The sequence below is a fragment of the Erinaceus europaeus genome, chromosome 12 (genome assembly GCF_950295315.1).
Source record: "Erinaceus europaeus chromosome 12, mEriEur2.1, whole genome shotgun sequence".
Taxonomy (NCBI): Eukaryota; Metazoa; Chordata; class Mammalia; order Eulipotyphla; family Erinaceidae; genus Erinaceus; species Erinaceus europaeus.
In genome coordinates, this window is record NC_080173.1 from 77,416,137 (window position 1) to 77,432,543 (window position 16,407).

Consider the following 16,407-nt stretch of genomic DNA (forward strand, 5'->3'; position numbering starts at 1 on the left):
CACAGCGAGTTAAGCGCAGGTGGCGCAAAGCGCAAGGACCAGCGTAAAGATCCTGGTTTGAGCCGCCGGCAGGGGGGTCGCTTCACAAATGGTGAAGCAGGTGTCTTTCTCTCCCCCTCTCTGTCTTCCCCTCCTCTCTCTATTTCTCTCTGTCCTATCTAACAATGAAGACATCAATAATAACAGTAATAATTACAACAACAATTAAAAAAGGGCAACAAAAAGGAAAAAAATCTTAATGGAGGGAGTCGGGGGGTAGCACAGTGGGTAAAGTACACATGGCGCGAAGTGCAAGGACCAGTGTAAAGATCCCCGTTCGAGCCCCCGACTCCCCACCTGCAGGGGAGTCACTTCACAGGCGGTGAAGAAGGTCTGCAGGTGTCTATCTTTCTCTCCCCCTCTGTCTTCCTCTCCTCTCTCCATTTCTCTCTGTCCTATTCAACAACAACATCAATAATAACTACAATAATAAAACAACAAGGGCAACAAAAAGGAATAAATAAATAATTAAAAAAAATCTTAATGTAGGGAATTGGGCGGTAATGCAGGGGGTTAAGTGCAGGTGGTGCAAAGTGCAAGGATCAGCAGAAAGATCCCGGTTTGAGCCCCCGGCTCCCCACCTGCAGGGGTGTTGCTTCACAAGTGGTGAAGCAGGTCTGCAGGTGTCTATCTTTCTCTCCCCCTCTCTATCTTCCCCTCTTCTCTCATTTTTCTTTGTCCTATCCAGCAATAATGACATCAATGACAACAACAATAATAACTACAGGGACAACAAAAGGGAATAAATATTTTTAAAAAACTTAATGGGACTGCATGGTTGGGCACACACATTACTATTTGCAAGGACCAGGATTCAACCCCCCAGCACCCACCTGGAGGGGGAAGCTTCAAGAGTGGTGAAGCACCAACTTCTGTTTCCACCAGCGGTGATGTATACAGCTTCCCTTCCCTCTCCACTTTCTCCAACACTTGCTTCTTGTCATTTGAATAATAGCCATCCTTTGAGTCTGAGGTGATATCTGATTGGTGCTTTAATTTCTTTTTCCATAATAGTAAAAGGTGATAAAAGTTCAAATGCCTGTTAGTCATCTGCATGCCTTCTCTGGAGAACTGTTTATACAAAGCCTCTGTCCATTTTTTAAATTAGGTTGCTTGATTTTGTTGTTGTTGCTGAGCTTTATGATTTTGCTTTGAATGTTAGATACTAACCTCCTGTCATCTGGATAATGGGACACTTTCATACAATTGTATGGACTCCTTCCATACAATAAAATACGCTTTTATAGTTAAAAAAAAAAAAAGGGAGTCGGGTGGTAACGCGGTGGGTTAAGTGCAGGTGGCGCAAAGCACAAGGACCAGCGTAAAGATCCCGGTTCGAGCCCCTGGCTCCCCACCTGCAGGGAGGTCGCTTCACAAGCGGTGAAGCAGGTCTGCAGGTGTCTTTCTCTCCCCCTCTCTGTCTTCCCCATCTCTCTACATTTCTCTCTGTCCTATCCAACATCGAAGACATCAATAACAACAACAATAATAACTACAACAATAAAAAACAAGGACAAAAAAAGGGAATAATATTTAAAAAAAAGAGTGAAGTAATGCTGCAGCTGTCTTTCTCCCTCTCTGCCTTCCTCTCCACTCTTTCAATTCCTCTCTGTTCTATCAAAATAAAAATAAGGGGGGGGGGCACTGCAGGGAGACCTGCATTCATTTTGCAGGCACTGAGTCCCAGCAATAGCTCTGGTGACAATTAAAAATGTATGTATATATAACGGCACATATATATCCAGACACTGCTCTGCACTGGCTTATACAGGTGCCAGGGATTGACCCGGTAGCCTCAGGCAACCAAACTCTGTACTGTCTGAATTATCTCCCTAATCTTTCTTTTCCTTTAAAGAAAACTGAAGCTTAGGGGTGGACAGTGGTATACCTGGTTAAGCGCACATAGTACTAAGTGCAAGGATCTGGGTTCGAGCCCCGGCTCCCCTATCTGTAGGAGGGATGCTTCACAAATGGCCAAGTAGGTGTGCAGGTGTCTTTGTCTTTCTCTCTCCTTCTCTATCTCTCCCTCCTCTCTCAAGTTCTCTCTGTCCTATCCAATTAAAAAAATGGCCACCAGGAAAAGTGGATTCATAGTGCTGGCACTAAGCCCCAGCGATAACCCTGAAGGGAAAAAAAGAAAAGCTAGGAACTCTACTCTAGAGGAAAGGGTCTGGGACTAGGAAACAGGCCAGAAGTTCTCCCTCCATCATCTCTCCAGTCCTATCATCTGGGAAAGATGGTATCTATCAGCTAGGCAAAAGAGCAGGTATTGCTTGGTTTTTTTAAAAATATTTATTTATTCCCTTTTGTTGCCCTTGTTGTTATATTGTTGTAGTTATTATTGTCGTTGTTGTTGTTGGATAGGACAGAAAGAAATGGAGAGAGAGGGGAAGACAGAGAGGGGGAGAGAAAGACAGACACCTGCAGACCTGCTTCACCGCCTGTGAAGCGACTCCCCTGCAGGTGGGGAGCCGGGGGCTCGAACCAGGATTCTTTTTTTTTTTTTTTTCCCTCCAGGGTTATTGCTGGGCTCGGTGCTTGCACCATGAATCCACCGCTCCTGGAGGCCATTTTTCCCCCTTTTGTTGCCCTTGTTGTTGTAGCCTCGTTGTGGTTATTATTATTGCCATTGTTGATGCTATTCGTTGTTGGATGGGACAGAGAGAAATGGAGAGAGGAGGGGAAGACAGAGACGGGGGGAGAAAGATAGACACCTGCAGAACTGCTTCACTGCCTGTGAAGCAACTCCCCTGCAGGTGGGGAGCCGGGGGCTCGAACCGGGATCCTTATGCCGGTCCCTGCGCTTTGCGCCACATGCGCTTAACCCACTGCGCCACCGCCCGACCCCCACGTACCAGGATTATTACGCCGGTCCTTGCTCTTTGCACCAAGTGTGCTTAACCCGCTGCGCTACTGCCCAACTCCCAAAATGTCTATTTTTTAAAAAAGCCATTTTTATTAAGAATTTGGAAGGCATGGTTCATATCTTCAGAGTGAAAATAGTAGAGTTAAAAATTGTAGAAAAATACCTATGTGGCATGACTGCTGGTGGGATTGGGGTGCATTGGCTCCCCCAAGGCTTCAGAGAGTGAAATGTTTTATGAAAAGACTTTGCCTTCTCCATCATGCACTCTGGCTCCAGCCAGAGACCAGTGGTGTGCCCCTATTGGATATGTTACTCAGGATGAAGAACTGGCTTAAAATTTTTTCTTTCTTTCTCTCTTTTTTTTTTTTTTGCCTCCAGGGTTATTGCTGGGGCTCGGTGCCTGCACCACGAATCCACTGCTCCTGGAGGCCATTTTTTCCCTGTTGCCCTTTTTCTCATTATTGTTGTTGTTATTGCTGTTGTTGTTGTTGGATAGGACAGAGAGAAATGGAGAGAAGAGGGGAATACAAAGAGGGGGTGAGAAAGAGAGACACCTGCAGACCTGCTTCACCACTTGTGAAGTGACTCCCCTGCAGGTGGGGAGCCAGGGATCGAACGGGGATCCTTATGCGCTTGGTGCCATGTACGCTTAACCCACTGCACTACCATCTGACCCCCCCTCCCCTTTTTTATTGTGTGAGGAAGACAGGCCAGGGCACTGATACTCATACTTGTTTCTGTCTTTCTTGTATAAGATACTGGGGACTGAACCTGGGGCCTCATGCACAGAAGCATGTGCTCTACTGCTGAGCTACCCTGTGGCCGCAGAACTTAAGTTCAAGAACTTAAGTTCAAGAACTTAAGTTCAAGGCAGTGTTTCCTCTGGAAGTTTTAGCTAATTGTTTCTGCTAGCAAGTTGGAACTTGGAAACTAAACTTTTCCTAGATAGCACTATTGCTGTGTATGTAAATGGCATCATAAAGTATCTCATGATGCGTGATGGGTCTGTGGAGTGGGGGAAGGAGAGAGAGAAGTGGGGACCACCCTGTTTTAGTGAATAGCCCTGTGCCCTCCCCCACCTCCCTTTATCACTGATGTCACATTTCTCTTCTGATGGGAGAGGGTTAGCATTTCTGTTTCTTTGGGAAGTCATATCCCATTTCTAGAAGGAAACCCGTTAGTGAGCTGAGGTGTCTTGTGCTGAAAGATTGTGAGGTCTCTCTTACTAGTATCCTGAGAGGACACCCCCCCCCCCAGAAGTGTAGTCTCTGCGGGGGCAGGTCATGACAGCTGTCCCTGAGCAGTCACTTTGCACCACAGATGGCAGAGGGACATTCATCCTTTTGCTTATTCATTCTCCTAACATTTAGTTGGTGGCTTTGGCAAGAGCCTTATTGACCAGGCAAGCTCCCAGCTTGGTCACTTGATTGGAGTCACAGTGTCTGAAATAATTTTTGGTGATCCTATTTCCCATTCAGTCTTTACTGTGTGGGAGGTAGAAAATGAAATGCATTTTGCAGAGCTCATCTCTGTGTTGAGGCATGGTGATGAGGAGCAGCCATGAGAACTGTTCAGTGTTTTTATCAGCACTGTTCCCTTCCAACCCCTCTCCACTTTCTCCGTCCCCCCCTCGTGACACTTGATCAAGCACACGTGTTTCATCTTCAAAATAAAAATTTATTTAATCTGTAACAAGAACATTGAATCTGCACATTTGCGCACAAGTTCACATTTAAAAACAGCGGAGCACATCAGTAATAAAAAAATCTATGATACAAGTGGAACATCCCAACCACCAGGAAGATTAAGGAAGGAGATGAGACCACTCTTTATAATCTGCTTCAAATGCCTCAAAAAGGTCCCAGAGATTCCAGGGAGCACCTGCTTTATTTAATAAAATGGGGGCATAAAAGTTTGGGGTGGCCTGGGGCAAAGGTAACAGTCAGTGAGAGAGTCTCTTGGACTTGTTTCCCATACTTAGACAAGTTCTACAAAATAAGGTTAAAAAAAAAAAGAATATAGGAAAGAAAAGGCACCATAAGCTATGCCAAACAAACCAAAATTCAGTAAAATATAGAAACCAAACAATTTCCTATAGGATTCTTGCTTGGGAGACATTTCCGGGCCAGTTCCCGTTTTCAGTTTGGGTCATCAGCTTGAGTGAAGCCCTGGCTATTGGATCTGCATATGTCTACAGGATGTTGCCATCAGTGCCAACTGCAGTGCAGATACTGATGGCAACACTAGTCATATACCCCTTTGGGGCATCTAGATGATGTGGGATGATTCCAGTTTGGAAATTCTATCCTAGATCTCTGGGGCACTAAGAAAATGAGGCTGGTTCTCTCTTCATAGCAGGATACCCCAGGTACCCTCCACTTCCAGGCTGGAAAAGCACCTTGCAGTAGCTCTCCAGAGTATCAAAGGACCCCAGTCCTGGTAAAGGGCTAGGATTGTGCAGCTTCCTGCTATGGTGGTAGGCTTCTCCAAAAAGTTGAGGCAGCAAACACATTTATGCATAAGACATGCCTTGATATTTTAGTTGGGAAAGGAAAATGAAGCCCAAGATGCTTGTAAGTTGGCTTGGTGTTGGGAGTTAATGTTTCATCTCATCTACCATCAAAAAAAAAAATTAAAACACTACTCATTCACCACTACAACCAGCACAACAAGACACACCGTCACTGAGGGAATGACAATTATTTCCATAGTGCTGGATGGGAGTCAGATGCAAGTCAGCTCCAGGTTATACCCACTTACCCGTGAGGGCTGACCACTAAGGCCGTGCTCTGTATAAGGGCTCACAGGTGCCTCCTGGGTCTCACTGGGTGCCTAGAGGAGACCGAGTGGTGTCAAAGTGATGCACATTTTAATACAATGTAAACAAAGTATCCACAAATAGTTGTTAAAAAAAAGCCAAACGGCTCTATTTAGAAAATTGTAAATGCCCTTGAGAATCACCCTTTTTGCATAATGTTCTCTTTCTTGAGAGGAAAAACAAAAAAGAGAAACAACTCCCACCAAACATCTTTACCAAAAATGCTTAGATCACTTCAGAACTGAAATCCTGAGCTGGAAACAGGTAAAGATTTCTGTGAGGGTTACCCAATAACCTCTGCCTGGGGCTCTTTTTGCCAAGAGAGGACCTCACAGCCTAGACTGTAATCTTCAAGCTATCCTTGGAGTTCTTGGTAGTTCTCAAAATGAGAAAGAGGGAATACCAGCTGGGATAAAGGTACAAAATCAAGAAAATGTGAAGAGCCTGTAGAGGCCAAGATGCTAGCTAGGAATGATCCCTAACATTCAGAATCTGAAAGGCAACCAAAACGAGGAGAGATGACTGTTACTACAGCACTACACACTCACTATAGTACACATTACTCTTAAGTGTTTCTAAAATCAAGAAAGGGTTGGGGTTTCCCTCCTGTCTACTGACCAGGTAACCATCAGATTAAAACTGAAAACCTGTGTGCTCCTGGGTTTTTCACCCCATGCACCGACGTATAACTCTTTACATACACACATACACACACGCACACTCCAGAATAATTGAGAATCAAACCATTACCATAGTTTCAATAGAAAGATCAAGAGAGGCACTGAGCAAACGGTCCAGGCTTTTTCTACTCATCTCTGTCAATCTACCAGACCTGCTGTTTTGAGTCTAGGTTTTACATAAACAGAAAAAGGAGACAGGCCACCCCAGGTTATCAAAAAGTCTGAAGAGAAGAATGTCTGAATAGTCCTTGAGAGCTCATTCTGCATGTCCCTTGGACATCACTCAGCTAAGTAAATAACACAAGAATGCCCACTCGTGGGAGTTTGAGCGGGCTGGCAAAGCCCCGTGGTATGGCTGGATTAGAGATTCTGCATAGAGGATGTATATTTAGGCAGGTATATTGAGCGGTAAAAAATGCAATTACAAAAAAGAGAAGGCTGAGCGAGACTATTTCTCCTACTCTTTAAAAACTTTTTTTTTCTTCACAGCATTAGAGGGTTTCTTCCCCATCCTTGTTGTGACTAAATGCATCGAGAGTGAGCATTCAACAGCAACAGGGAAGACAGTGAAATACTGGTGATTCTGCTTGTACTTTGAAGCATGAGGGATGCTAGCATCTCAAGTGGTTGACAGGAGACACCACTCTCCTAGTCTCCATGCAGATCTTCCTCCCCCACCCCACCACAATCTCCTGGTGAGAGAAACGCTCAGCAAGGCTGGCAGCTGAGAGGATGAGCTCTGTAAATTCCTAGCCCTATGCTGCAAGCCTCCTCACAATGGTAGAGACCACCCACTTACCAAAAACACTAGAGCACATTCAATATTCAGTGGATCATAACATCTGGACATTTACGGAATCTAGGGATAGCACACAGAATTACTACATCCTAAAGACACTTTTAGCAGGTTTCTGTCCAACCAGCCTTCTGGCAACGATGTCAGACCCAACCTTGGCTTCCATGTCACAAGGTGAATCCACACCTCCTCTTGAGTATCTGTGGTTGGCCACAGTCCACATTCTTGCTCTCCTTGGGGCCACCCATTCACCTCTCCCCACCAAACGATGGCCTCTGACATCACCTTGAGAGTGTGCGTCTCTCTCTTTTTTTCTTTCAGTGTTGTCCTGAGCCAAAATCCTACCTCAAATCTCTCAGCAATGTGGGTATCAACCAACGCAAACAGGAAGCAAATCTGCAAACCTCTCCAGTTGTGATGAGTTGCAGAGGATGCTTCAATCCAGGCTAACTGTGTTTTCTATAAGAAACTGGAAGAGGCTTTTTTTTATGGCAGGTGCTTCTGCTTGAAGGATCTCTGCAGTAGCAGCAAGGCAACAGCATCCTAAATGCAGTCATTCTGGGTGCCTGCCAAGGCCTCCCCGCAACCTCCACTAGGAGTTTCCACCCAGGGTCCAGGGCAGCAATAACACCCCACCCCCTGGGCTATGGTTCAGGGATTTCAGTCTCACAGAGAAATCAACTTTGTCAAACTGATCTTATTGGGAGTCTTGAGGGGTTTCTCTGAGGAGGAAGTTACTAATACATAATTTGGCAGGAGCTGGTGATTAGAACAATTAAACCACCATGAACAAACTGCAGATGCCCACTGACATCCATCAGTTTTATTTCTGTGGTGCCTGCGTGTTTTCCAGTTGTAGCTTAACACCTTCTTAAAAAGAATGAATCAAAATACCCTACAACATTAACAAAACAATGTTAAAAAACAACATTATGTACATAAATACTGTGTATAAACTAGAGAAATGACAAATTTTCCAGAAAAGGAAAGGCAAAAGCAAAGTGTGTCAAGTGTTAACAGTGGTATTATCGAAAAGAAGACTTTGCATTGGATGGAAGTTACGTACAGGTAATGTAACAATTCAAATATCCTCTATACAATAGCAAATAGGCAGCATTGGGAGAAACGCCATGAGGAAAGAAAACAAAATGGACAAACAAACAAACAAACAAACACGGCCATTAAACTCAGAAGGCCTACAGAATTGTTCAAGTACTGGGAGGGCTGAACCTCTCTTTGTACTCATTTTATGAGGACACGCTTTCAGTTGCTGTTTTCCGAACCTGAACCCACTGCGTTTCAGTTGGGAGGCTGCTACTGAGCGCACTTCCCCACTAGTGTTGAGCCCACAGACCAGGGAGCTAGATGCTGGGTAATAGTTGCTCCCCTCCTGACCTCACTCCTCTGACACTTTCCTCTATAGAGGACTTCTTGGGTTTTACTTGGAGTTCACTTTTAACTAAAAATCATTTACTTGGGGGGGGGGGGGCATTTGATACATCTATGAAGTCAGTCATTACCATGTCTTTCTGCAATAACATACTCTGGCATCCCAGAAGTGGTTTTATTTAGAAAATCCTTCTTAAAGCAAAGCAGAACCTGCTCATTTCTGGAACATAACCAGGCTGGGTCTGGGGCCAAGGGTTCAGTGTACTCTGCTCAAGGGTGAGTGTCTAACTGCTTTTTAGCCCAACCAATGCATCAGGTCTGAAAACCAAACCATCATCACACAGGCCTGGGGAACATTTCCAGTTTCCAGTTTTACTACTACCCTGCCCATCTGCTTTCTTTCTCAGTCAGGCAAACTTGCCTGTTCTCAGAGGGTAAAATGAGCAGGTGGCAGTTGATTGAAAAACAGCGATTTGCCTTTACAAAGGTGTTCTTTGAAAATGAGTATTTTTTTGAGGTTTGAATTTTCTAAAAACAAATGATCAAATGGTCTTGTCATCCAAATCAGTCTCCCCCGCTTCATACACACACACACACACACACACACACACACACGTATACAGAAAAAAAAAAAAACACTGCATGCGCCAGGAACAGTAAAATGACAAATATTATAAAATTAACCAATAAAGTGCATGTTCCTTACATATTACACCTGCCCCTTTTACAAATATTTCTTCTAGAAAATCACGTGTAGGCTCAGAATCACATGGTATTATAGAAGGGGTTGGTTGTCCGTTTTTTATCATTTGCCTTTTTCAGTCTCCGAAGGGGGTGAGTTCTGCCATGCTGCTGACGCGGGGCCACAGCCAGCACTGGGGGCGAGTCTGCCAACTGTAGTCCCTGGGTCTGTAGCAGTGGAAGGCCTCCTTCAGAACTAGTCAATTCAGGTCCTGCCTTGGGGGGCAAACACTGCTCACTGTACCCAAATTCTTTGGCATACTGTACAAGGGGCCTCTCCACTGGCTTGCTCTGTGCAATACACTCTGTTGTTCTGAGCTGCTCTACAAAATACTTGGTGGGCTCTGGGTTTTCTGGGGGATTCTGGGCCTCTACAGTGTGCATGCCTGAGTCTGTTCTGATGAAAGGCTGAAGCAGTTTGAGATTAGGGGAGTCCAAGAAGACAGGTTCCTGCTCTGGTAAACAGTCTTTACAGAGGTCCAAGTAACCTAATTTGGCGAGGGAAGCTGACCGCCTCATTTGGGAAGGTTTGGTGGACCCTGCATGGCAAACCACTCGGGACTCGATTTCTTTAGCACGCTCTTTCACCACACTGGGGCTGTGGCTGAGGCCCTTTATATTGTCACTACTGGAGCCATGTGGGAGTCGACAGGCTACTGGTGATGGGTCTAGTTGTTCTTCTAAGTCCCCAATATTGTCACCAAGTTTGCTTTTTAAACTTAGGTCTTCACTACTTAACTGGAACCCCTTGTATGGCATTTCATTGCCACTGGAGAGGGCGACCTCCTGACTGTTCCCACAACTATCCTGTTCTGCTGAGGACTCCATATCTGTGGTGCTGCTTTGTTCTGTGAGGCCTTCCAGGTGGACAACAGTCTGGGGATGCAGGTAATCCAAACTGGTAGATGGAACATGGGTTGTCTGACTGAAGAAAGGTGTCATGGTCTCCAGAGTGGCAGAATGGCTGCCCCAGCATTCAGGGCTGCTCACGGAGGAGGTCAGGTTGGAGGACCTGCTGTGCTCAGGAGATGAAGAATGAGGCAGAGGTAGCACTTGGGGGTGCAGAGAAACCGGGTCAGGGCCCAGAGTTCTGTTCAGATTTTCATCCAGTGCACAGAGGACAGCAATGGTCTTCTCCACTTTCACTTTCCTCAGCACTTGCTCCCCACTCTTTCCAGTGCCGGCTGCTTCACCCCCTGTCCCTGGGTGATCAGGTGATGTAACTGTGTCGGTATATTCGATGATTTCTATCTTCTTGGGAAGGGAAAGAGGGACTGCCCATGTGTCAGAGCCCTGGCAGGAAACTGCAATCCTCTGCTCCTTTAGGACTCCATCTGACTTTGTTCTAGTATCTGACTGTGTATACTCCTGAGGAGCTGGCAAGGGGTGAAATTCCTGCAGCTCGGGTCCTGAGACAATGGGGTTTTGCTCAGCCTCAGCCCCATAACATTTCCCCTTGCCTCTGTTCATTTCTGACTCCCTGGGGACAAGTGAATGTTCTGGGGTGGTTTCATCACTCTTCCCTTTTGGTACTAGGTCTGTCAGCAAAGAATCATTCTTAGAATTCTTACGCGCAGACAACGAGGTGCACGCAGAGGCAGTACCATGGTGCTCTTGCTCCTGCCGCAAGCGCTCCTCAAACTCCAAGGTGGCTCGCTTCACAGACCCAGGGAACCACTTGACACTTGGGTGCACCCCTGGGCCCCAGAGCTCTTGTTCCCCTTCAGCTGGTTCCTCTTCTTCCAAGTCTGTGGTGGAGAAGTGTGTGGTGAGGCAGCCTTCTGGGTCCCACTTTCCTGACTCTTTGGCAAGTTCATACTGGGCTGTGCATAAACTCTCATTCTGCTCCAGATTTCCAGTGGTCTGGGCCCACTCAAGGGGCTGCTCGTGGGCAGTATTCTTCTTTGGTGTATGGCATGGGTTGGCTAGGATGTCTCCTTTCAGTTGACTCTGTCCAACTCCCTGACTTATGGATTCAATCTCAGTGATGATTTCTTTGACTGAAATAGCATTTTCTGAGTGGGACTGCATAAAGATGTCTGGACTGACCAGTTCTGAGATTGCCTAAGAAAACAGTGAGATGGTTATGGCAAACTTGTAATTTAAACGAAAACGCCAGATTCTTGCACGTAGTAATCTTTGGACCCAGGAGAACCTATCTAGCTATGAGGATACAAATCATGAAGTGCCTAATACCATCCTCTGCCTGGGACTGGGCTGTAAACATCTGTTTCGCTGTACAAGAAGAAAATGGGTTAATCAAAGAAAGATACAAATAGCTTATACACTGTATCATCATCTACTAAACTACCTGTACTATTTGTTGCCTCAACAAGATTCTAAATCAGTATCTTACTCTTAAAATCAAGAGGAAAAAGTCGGTGGTTGGGCGGTAGCGCAGTGGGTTAAGCACATGTGGCACAAAGCATAAAGGATCCTGGTTTGAACTCCCGGTTCCCCACTTGCAGGGGTGTCACTTCACAAGCGGTGAAGGAAGTCTGCAGGTGTCTTTCTCTTCCCTTATCTGTCTTCCCCTCCTCTCTCCATTTCTCTCTGTCAATGATGACAGCAATAACAACTACAACAAGGGCAACAAGAGGGAAAATAAATATAATTTAAAAATTTAAAAAAGGGGAAAAAGTCTCAGTTGTTCATATATAATTCTTATTTTCCTAAGACCATGAGGCTTCAGGATTTTGGCCATTTTGGATAATGACTTATCAGCTTCCACTTTGAGCCTGATTTACAGGGGAGGAGTTTCTCTGAAGGGCTGCGTCCATCTTATACCCAGTGTAGGGCAAGCTAGATGAGGCTATCACCTGCTATCTGATTTGGAGGCTTTCTTTCTCCTCTGTCTTACCAGTTTTCATCCACATTCTCCCCCTGCTTTTCCTTGCAACAACATTCCAGTATCTGAGGATACTGTACGTGCTGTTCAAATGATTCCTAAGTTTCACACAGCTCCTTCTGGAGAAAGTCTGCTTGCTTTCTGCAGTTATATGCCTGAGAAAACTTAAACACTGTGACTTTTTTGAGATTTTACTTAATAACTGTGACTTGGGAGCTGGGTGGTGGTACACCTGGTTGAGCACATATGTTACAATGGGCAAGGACCAGGCCCCCACTTGCAGGAGGAAGCTTCACAAGTGGTGACGCAGTGCTACAAATGTCTCTCTCTCCTTAACTCTCCTTTTCCTTTTGTTTTCTGTCTCTAATAAATAATAACATATATTTAAAAAATACTGTGACTCTGACATTTTACTGTTCTCTCAGTTATAAATTCCAGGATGGATTCAGAATAAGGCCAAACAGAACTGGCCAAATGCAAAATTAAATCTACTGTTAAGAAAGAAGAAGAGGAGGAGGAGAAATGGCCTCTGGGTACCTCTTAAATAATGTATGTCATTATGACCATCACATTTCATTGATATTTTTATAAGTTTTGGTGTTTCTCTCAAAAGGGAGTTGGACTCAGTACAAAATAACTGGTGGGGGGGTAGATAGGAAAGAGACTCTCATGCCTAAGGCTCCAAGGTCCAGAGTTCAATTCCCTGCACCGCCATAAGCCAGAGCTGAGCAATACTCAGGTTAAAAAAAAAAAAAAAGAAAGTAACAGGTAGGGAGTCAGGCGGTAGTGCAGTGGATTAAGTGCAGGTGGCAAAGCTCAAGGACCAGTGTAAAGATCCTGGTTCGAGCCCCTGACTCCCCACCTGCAGGGGAGTCACTTCACAAGGGGTGAAGCAGATGTGTAGGTGTCTGTCTTTCTCTCCTCCTCTCTGTCTTTCCCTTCTCTCTCCATCTCTATCCTATCCAACAATGACAACAATAATAACTACAACAATAAAAAAAAACAATAAGGGCAACAAAATGGCATAAATAAATAAATAAATAAATAAATAAATAAAGTAACAGGCAAACTTGCCAAGACTGGGAGAGAAGCCACAGTGGGCCAATGTGTGCACAGGCTAGGGAAGGACTGACTGCTCCTATGACCAAGGACTTTGCAGAAAAGCAATTTTATTTGAGCTCCTATATTAATTGGTTCAAAAGGATAACTAAAGCGTGCTGATCTCATACTAGAAATAAAACAGAGGCAAGTTCTTTTGGGAGGGAAGAGAGAGGCAGAAGCAATGGCTGTCTTAGGATAGCTGAGAGAACAGAAGGTTAATGTTCAGGTAGTAAAATAAATATAAGCAGATAGATGGGAGGTGATGTCAAGAACCTAGTAAGCATCACTGAAATCATTAAGTGAAGTTTGTTATGTTAAATGTTGAGCTGGGTGTGCCTGGTTAAGCATACATGCTACAATGCTTAAAGAACTGGGTTCCGGCCCCTGGTCTTCTCTGCCTGAAGCTGTGAAGCTTGATGACTGACTAAACAGTGCTGCAGGCATCCCTCTCTCTCTATCTCTCCCTTCCCTTTCAATTGCTCTGTCTATATCCAATAAGTAATAAATAAGTAAAAATAAAGTAAATATGTTACCATTTACTTTTCAGCTACTGTATTCTATTAAGATGCTCTTTTTAAATGCTCAAAATCTTTGACTGTCAGAGAAATGCAAATAAAGACGAGATACCACTTCACTCCTGTGACAATGTCATACATCAGAAAAGGTAACAGTAGCAAATGCTGGAGAGGTTGTGGGGTCAAAGGAACCCTCCTGCACTGCTGGTGGGAATGTAAATTGGTCCAGCCTCTGTGGAGAGCAGTCTGGAGAACTCTCAGAAGGCTAGAAATGGACCTACCCTATGACCCTGCAATTCCTCTCCTGGGGATATATCCTAAGGAACCCAACACACCCATCCAAAAAGATCTGTATACACATATGTTCTTGGCAGCACAATTTGTAATAGCCAAAACCTGGAAGCAACCCAGGTGTCCAACAACAGATGAGTGGCTGAGCAAGTTGTGGTCTATATACACAATGGAATACTACTCAGCTATTAAAAATGGTGACTTCACCATTTTCAGCCGATCTTGGATGGAGCTTGAAAAAAATCATGCTAAGTGAAATAATTCAGAAACAGAAGGATGAATTGGGATGATCTCATTCTCAGGCAGAAGTTGAAAACAAGATCAGAAGAGAAAACACAAGTAGAACCTGAACTGGAATTGGCGTATTGCACCAAAGTAAAAGACTCTGGGGTGGGTGTGGGGGAGAGTACAGGTCCAAAGAGGATGACAGAGGACCTAGTGGGGGTTGTATTGTTATATGGAAAACTGAGAAATGTTATACATGTACAAACTATTGTATTTATTGTCAAATGTAAAACATTAATTCCCCAATAAAGAAATTTAAAAAAAGATGCATTTCAATTTCACAAGGATCAGAATGTGAATAAACATAAGTCCTCACACTAAAGACATGCAGTAATTTTTACCCTGGTCTAAGGTGGCTTCTTAGTTCTCATATGTTACTGAGAAGAGTCTTGGAATTCTGTCTGTCCTCAAATTACTCCTTCCAAACAATCCTTTGAATCTTGAATACCACATGGACTAATAAGAGGTATAATTCAGAAACATTATGAAAGCAGAACTCAGCCTGGGAGTTAGTCACCACCCCAGCTATTTACACATCTCTAGTCTTTGAATTCTTTGACCACTTTTTGACTTGCAGAGGGCCAGGGAGGGGAATGCTCCTTGTTCAGCTAATCCTCATCACCATAACTCTCTCTTTCTCTCTCAATTGCTTCCAGTGACATCAAAAGCCTAGAAAGGTAAATACCTCAAGTGACAACTGAATTAAAAAACATTTAAGCCCTCAAGTTTTCAAAGTTTAAAAGACTGTCTCCCTCATGCAACCTTCCTCAATGTTTAGCAACACCAAATATAAAATGCACAGGCAGAATCCCAAATATTTTGTCTTTGAAAAGAACTTCATCAGGTGAACTAGAAATGAATTTTACCTTTGACTGTTCTTCATCTATTGAGGATTCTTCAGATATATGAGGAGTATTACTCAAAGAGCTGCTTCTCTGGTCATCAGCTGTCACTTCAGAAGGGGTTACTTCTACTACTGACAATCGACAGCTGTCACTCCGTCCTCCACCCAGTTCCTCCATCCTTGAGTGGGAAAAAGATCGGGATCGGGTTTCTTGGGAAAGCTCTACAAATTTCTCTAGAGCACTAAAAAAATCAATACGATCTGTACTGAAATCTGAGACTTCAGCCTGGCAAGTGGACTGGGGGCTTGGCGACTCAGGATCAGGGGACATGGGGAGGTCTTTCAGGCGAGATGTCAATTCTTCCATAGGCAATAAGTGTACGTTCATGTCTGCTTTCAATGCATCTGTCTCCAAATCTTCTACTGTTAATTCTGGGAACTTGTTGGCCATTTCGGAGGCCTGTCCAGGTTGGATTAAGGCTTTGGATACATGGCAGTTATCGAGAGGAAATTTTGATGCATTCAGACAACACCCTGATGAGCAACCATTGATGTCATTTAGGTTTAGTTCATCTTCAATCTGTTCAGCATCAAATTCCCTTGATGTAAACTCCAAGCAGATCATTCTTTCTTTGGTACACAGGCCTTTCTGATTTTCATCTTGTGGGACAACATGTTCCACAAAGACAGGAGGTATGGGTGGGTGACTCTCCATGGTCTTTACCTCAGTAATCTGGTCTGCTGAGGTGGTGATCTCCTTCTTATTGAGGTCAAGCCCTGGTTTGCAGATGGGTTCGTGGTGGTCTGAGAGGTCACTATCTGAATGAGATCTCCAGAGCTTGTTGTGCCGTTGTTTGCTGTGGAGGACATACACAGGAAATGCCTTATGTGGGTATTTGAAATCAACTCCCTCCCAGGATACCTCCAAGATAAATTTACATTTTCCCCCTAAAGATTAGTTATTTGCTGGATGAATACGGGATGATCTCACTCTCAGGCAGAAGTTGAAAAATAAGATCAGAAGAGAAAACACAAGTAGAACCTGAACTGGAGTTGGTGTATTGCACCAAAGTAAAAGACTCTGGGGTGTGTGTGTGTGGGGGAGAGTACAGGTCCAAAGAGGATGACAGAGGACCTAGTGGGGGTTGTATTGTTATATGGAAAACTGAGAAATGTTATGCATGTACAAACTAT

At 44.4% G+C, this 16,407-nt stretch overlaps 1 protein-coding gene across 6 annotated transcripts in view; it reads right to left on the reverse strand.

Annotated features, from left to right (window-relative positions):
* Positions 1 to 4,561: 4,561 nt before the first annotated feature.
* The window catches only part of SSH2 (slingshot protein phosphatase 2), a 186,401-nt gene continuing 174,555 nt past the window's right edge, over positions 4,562 to 16,407 (reverse strand). For all 6 annotated transcript variants that reach the window (XM_060204071.1, XM_060204072.1, XM_060204068.1 and 3 more), the window contains 2 exons: positions 15,236 to 16,070; positions 4,562 to 11,393 (listed from right to left, as the gene is read on the reverse strand). In XM_060204071.1, the coding sequence (XP_060060054.1) occupies positions 9,354 to 11,393; positions 15,236 to 16,070 (2,875 nt within the window). In that variant the 3' untranslated portion in view covers positions 4,562 to 9,353. The remainder of the gene's footprint in view (positions 11,394 to 15,235; positions 16,071 to 16,407) is intronic.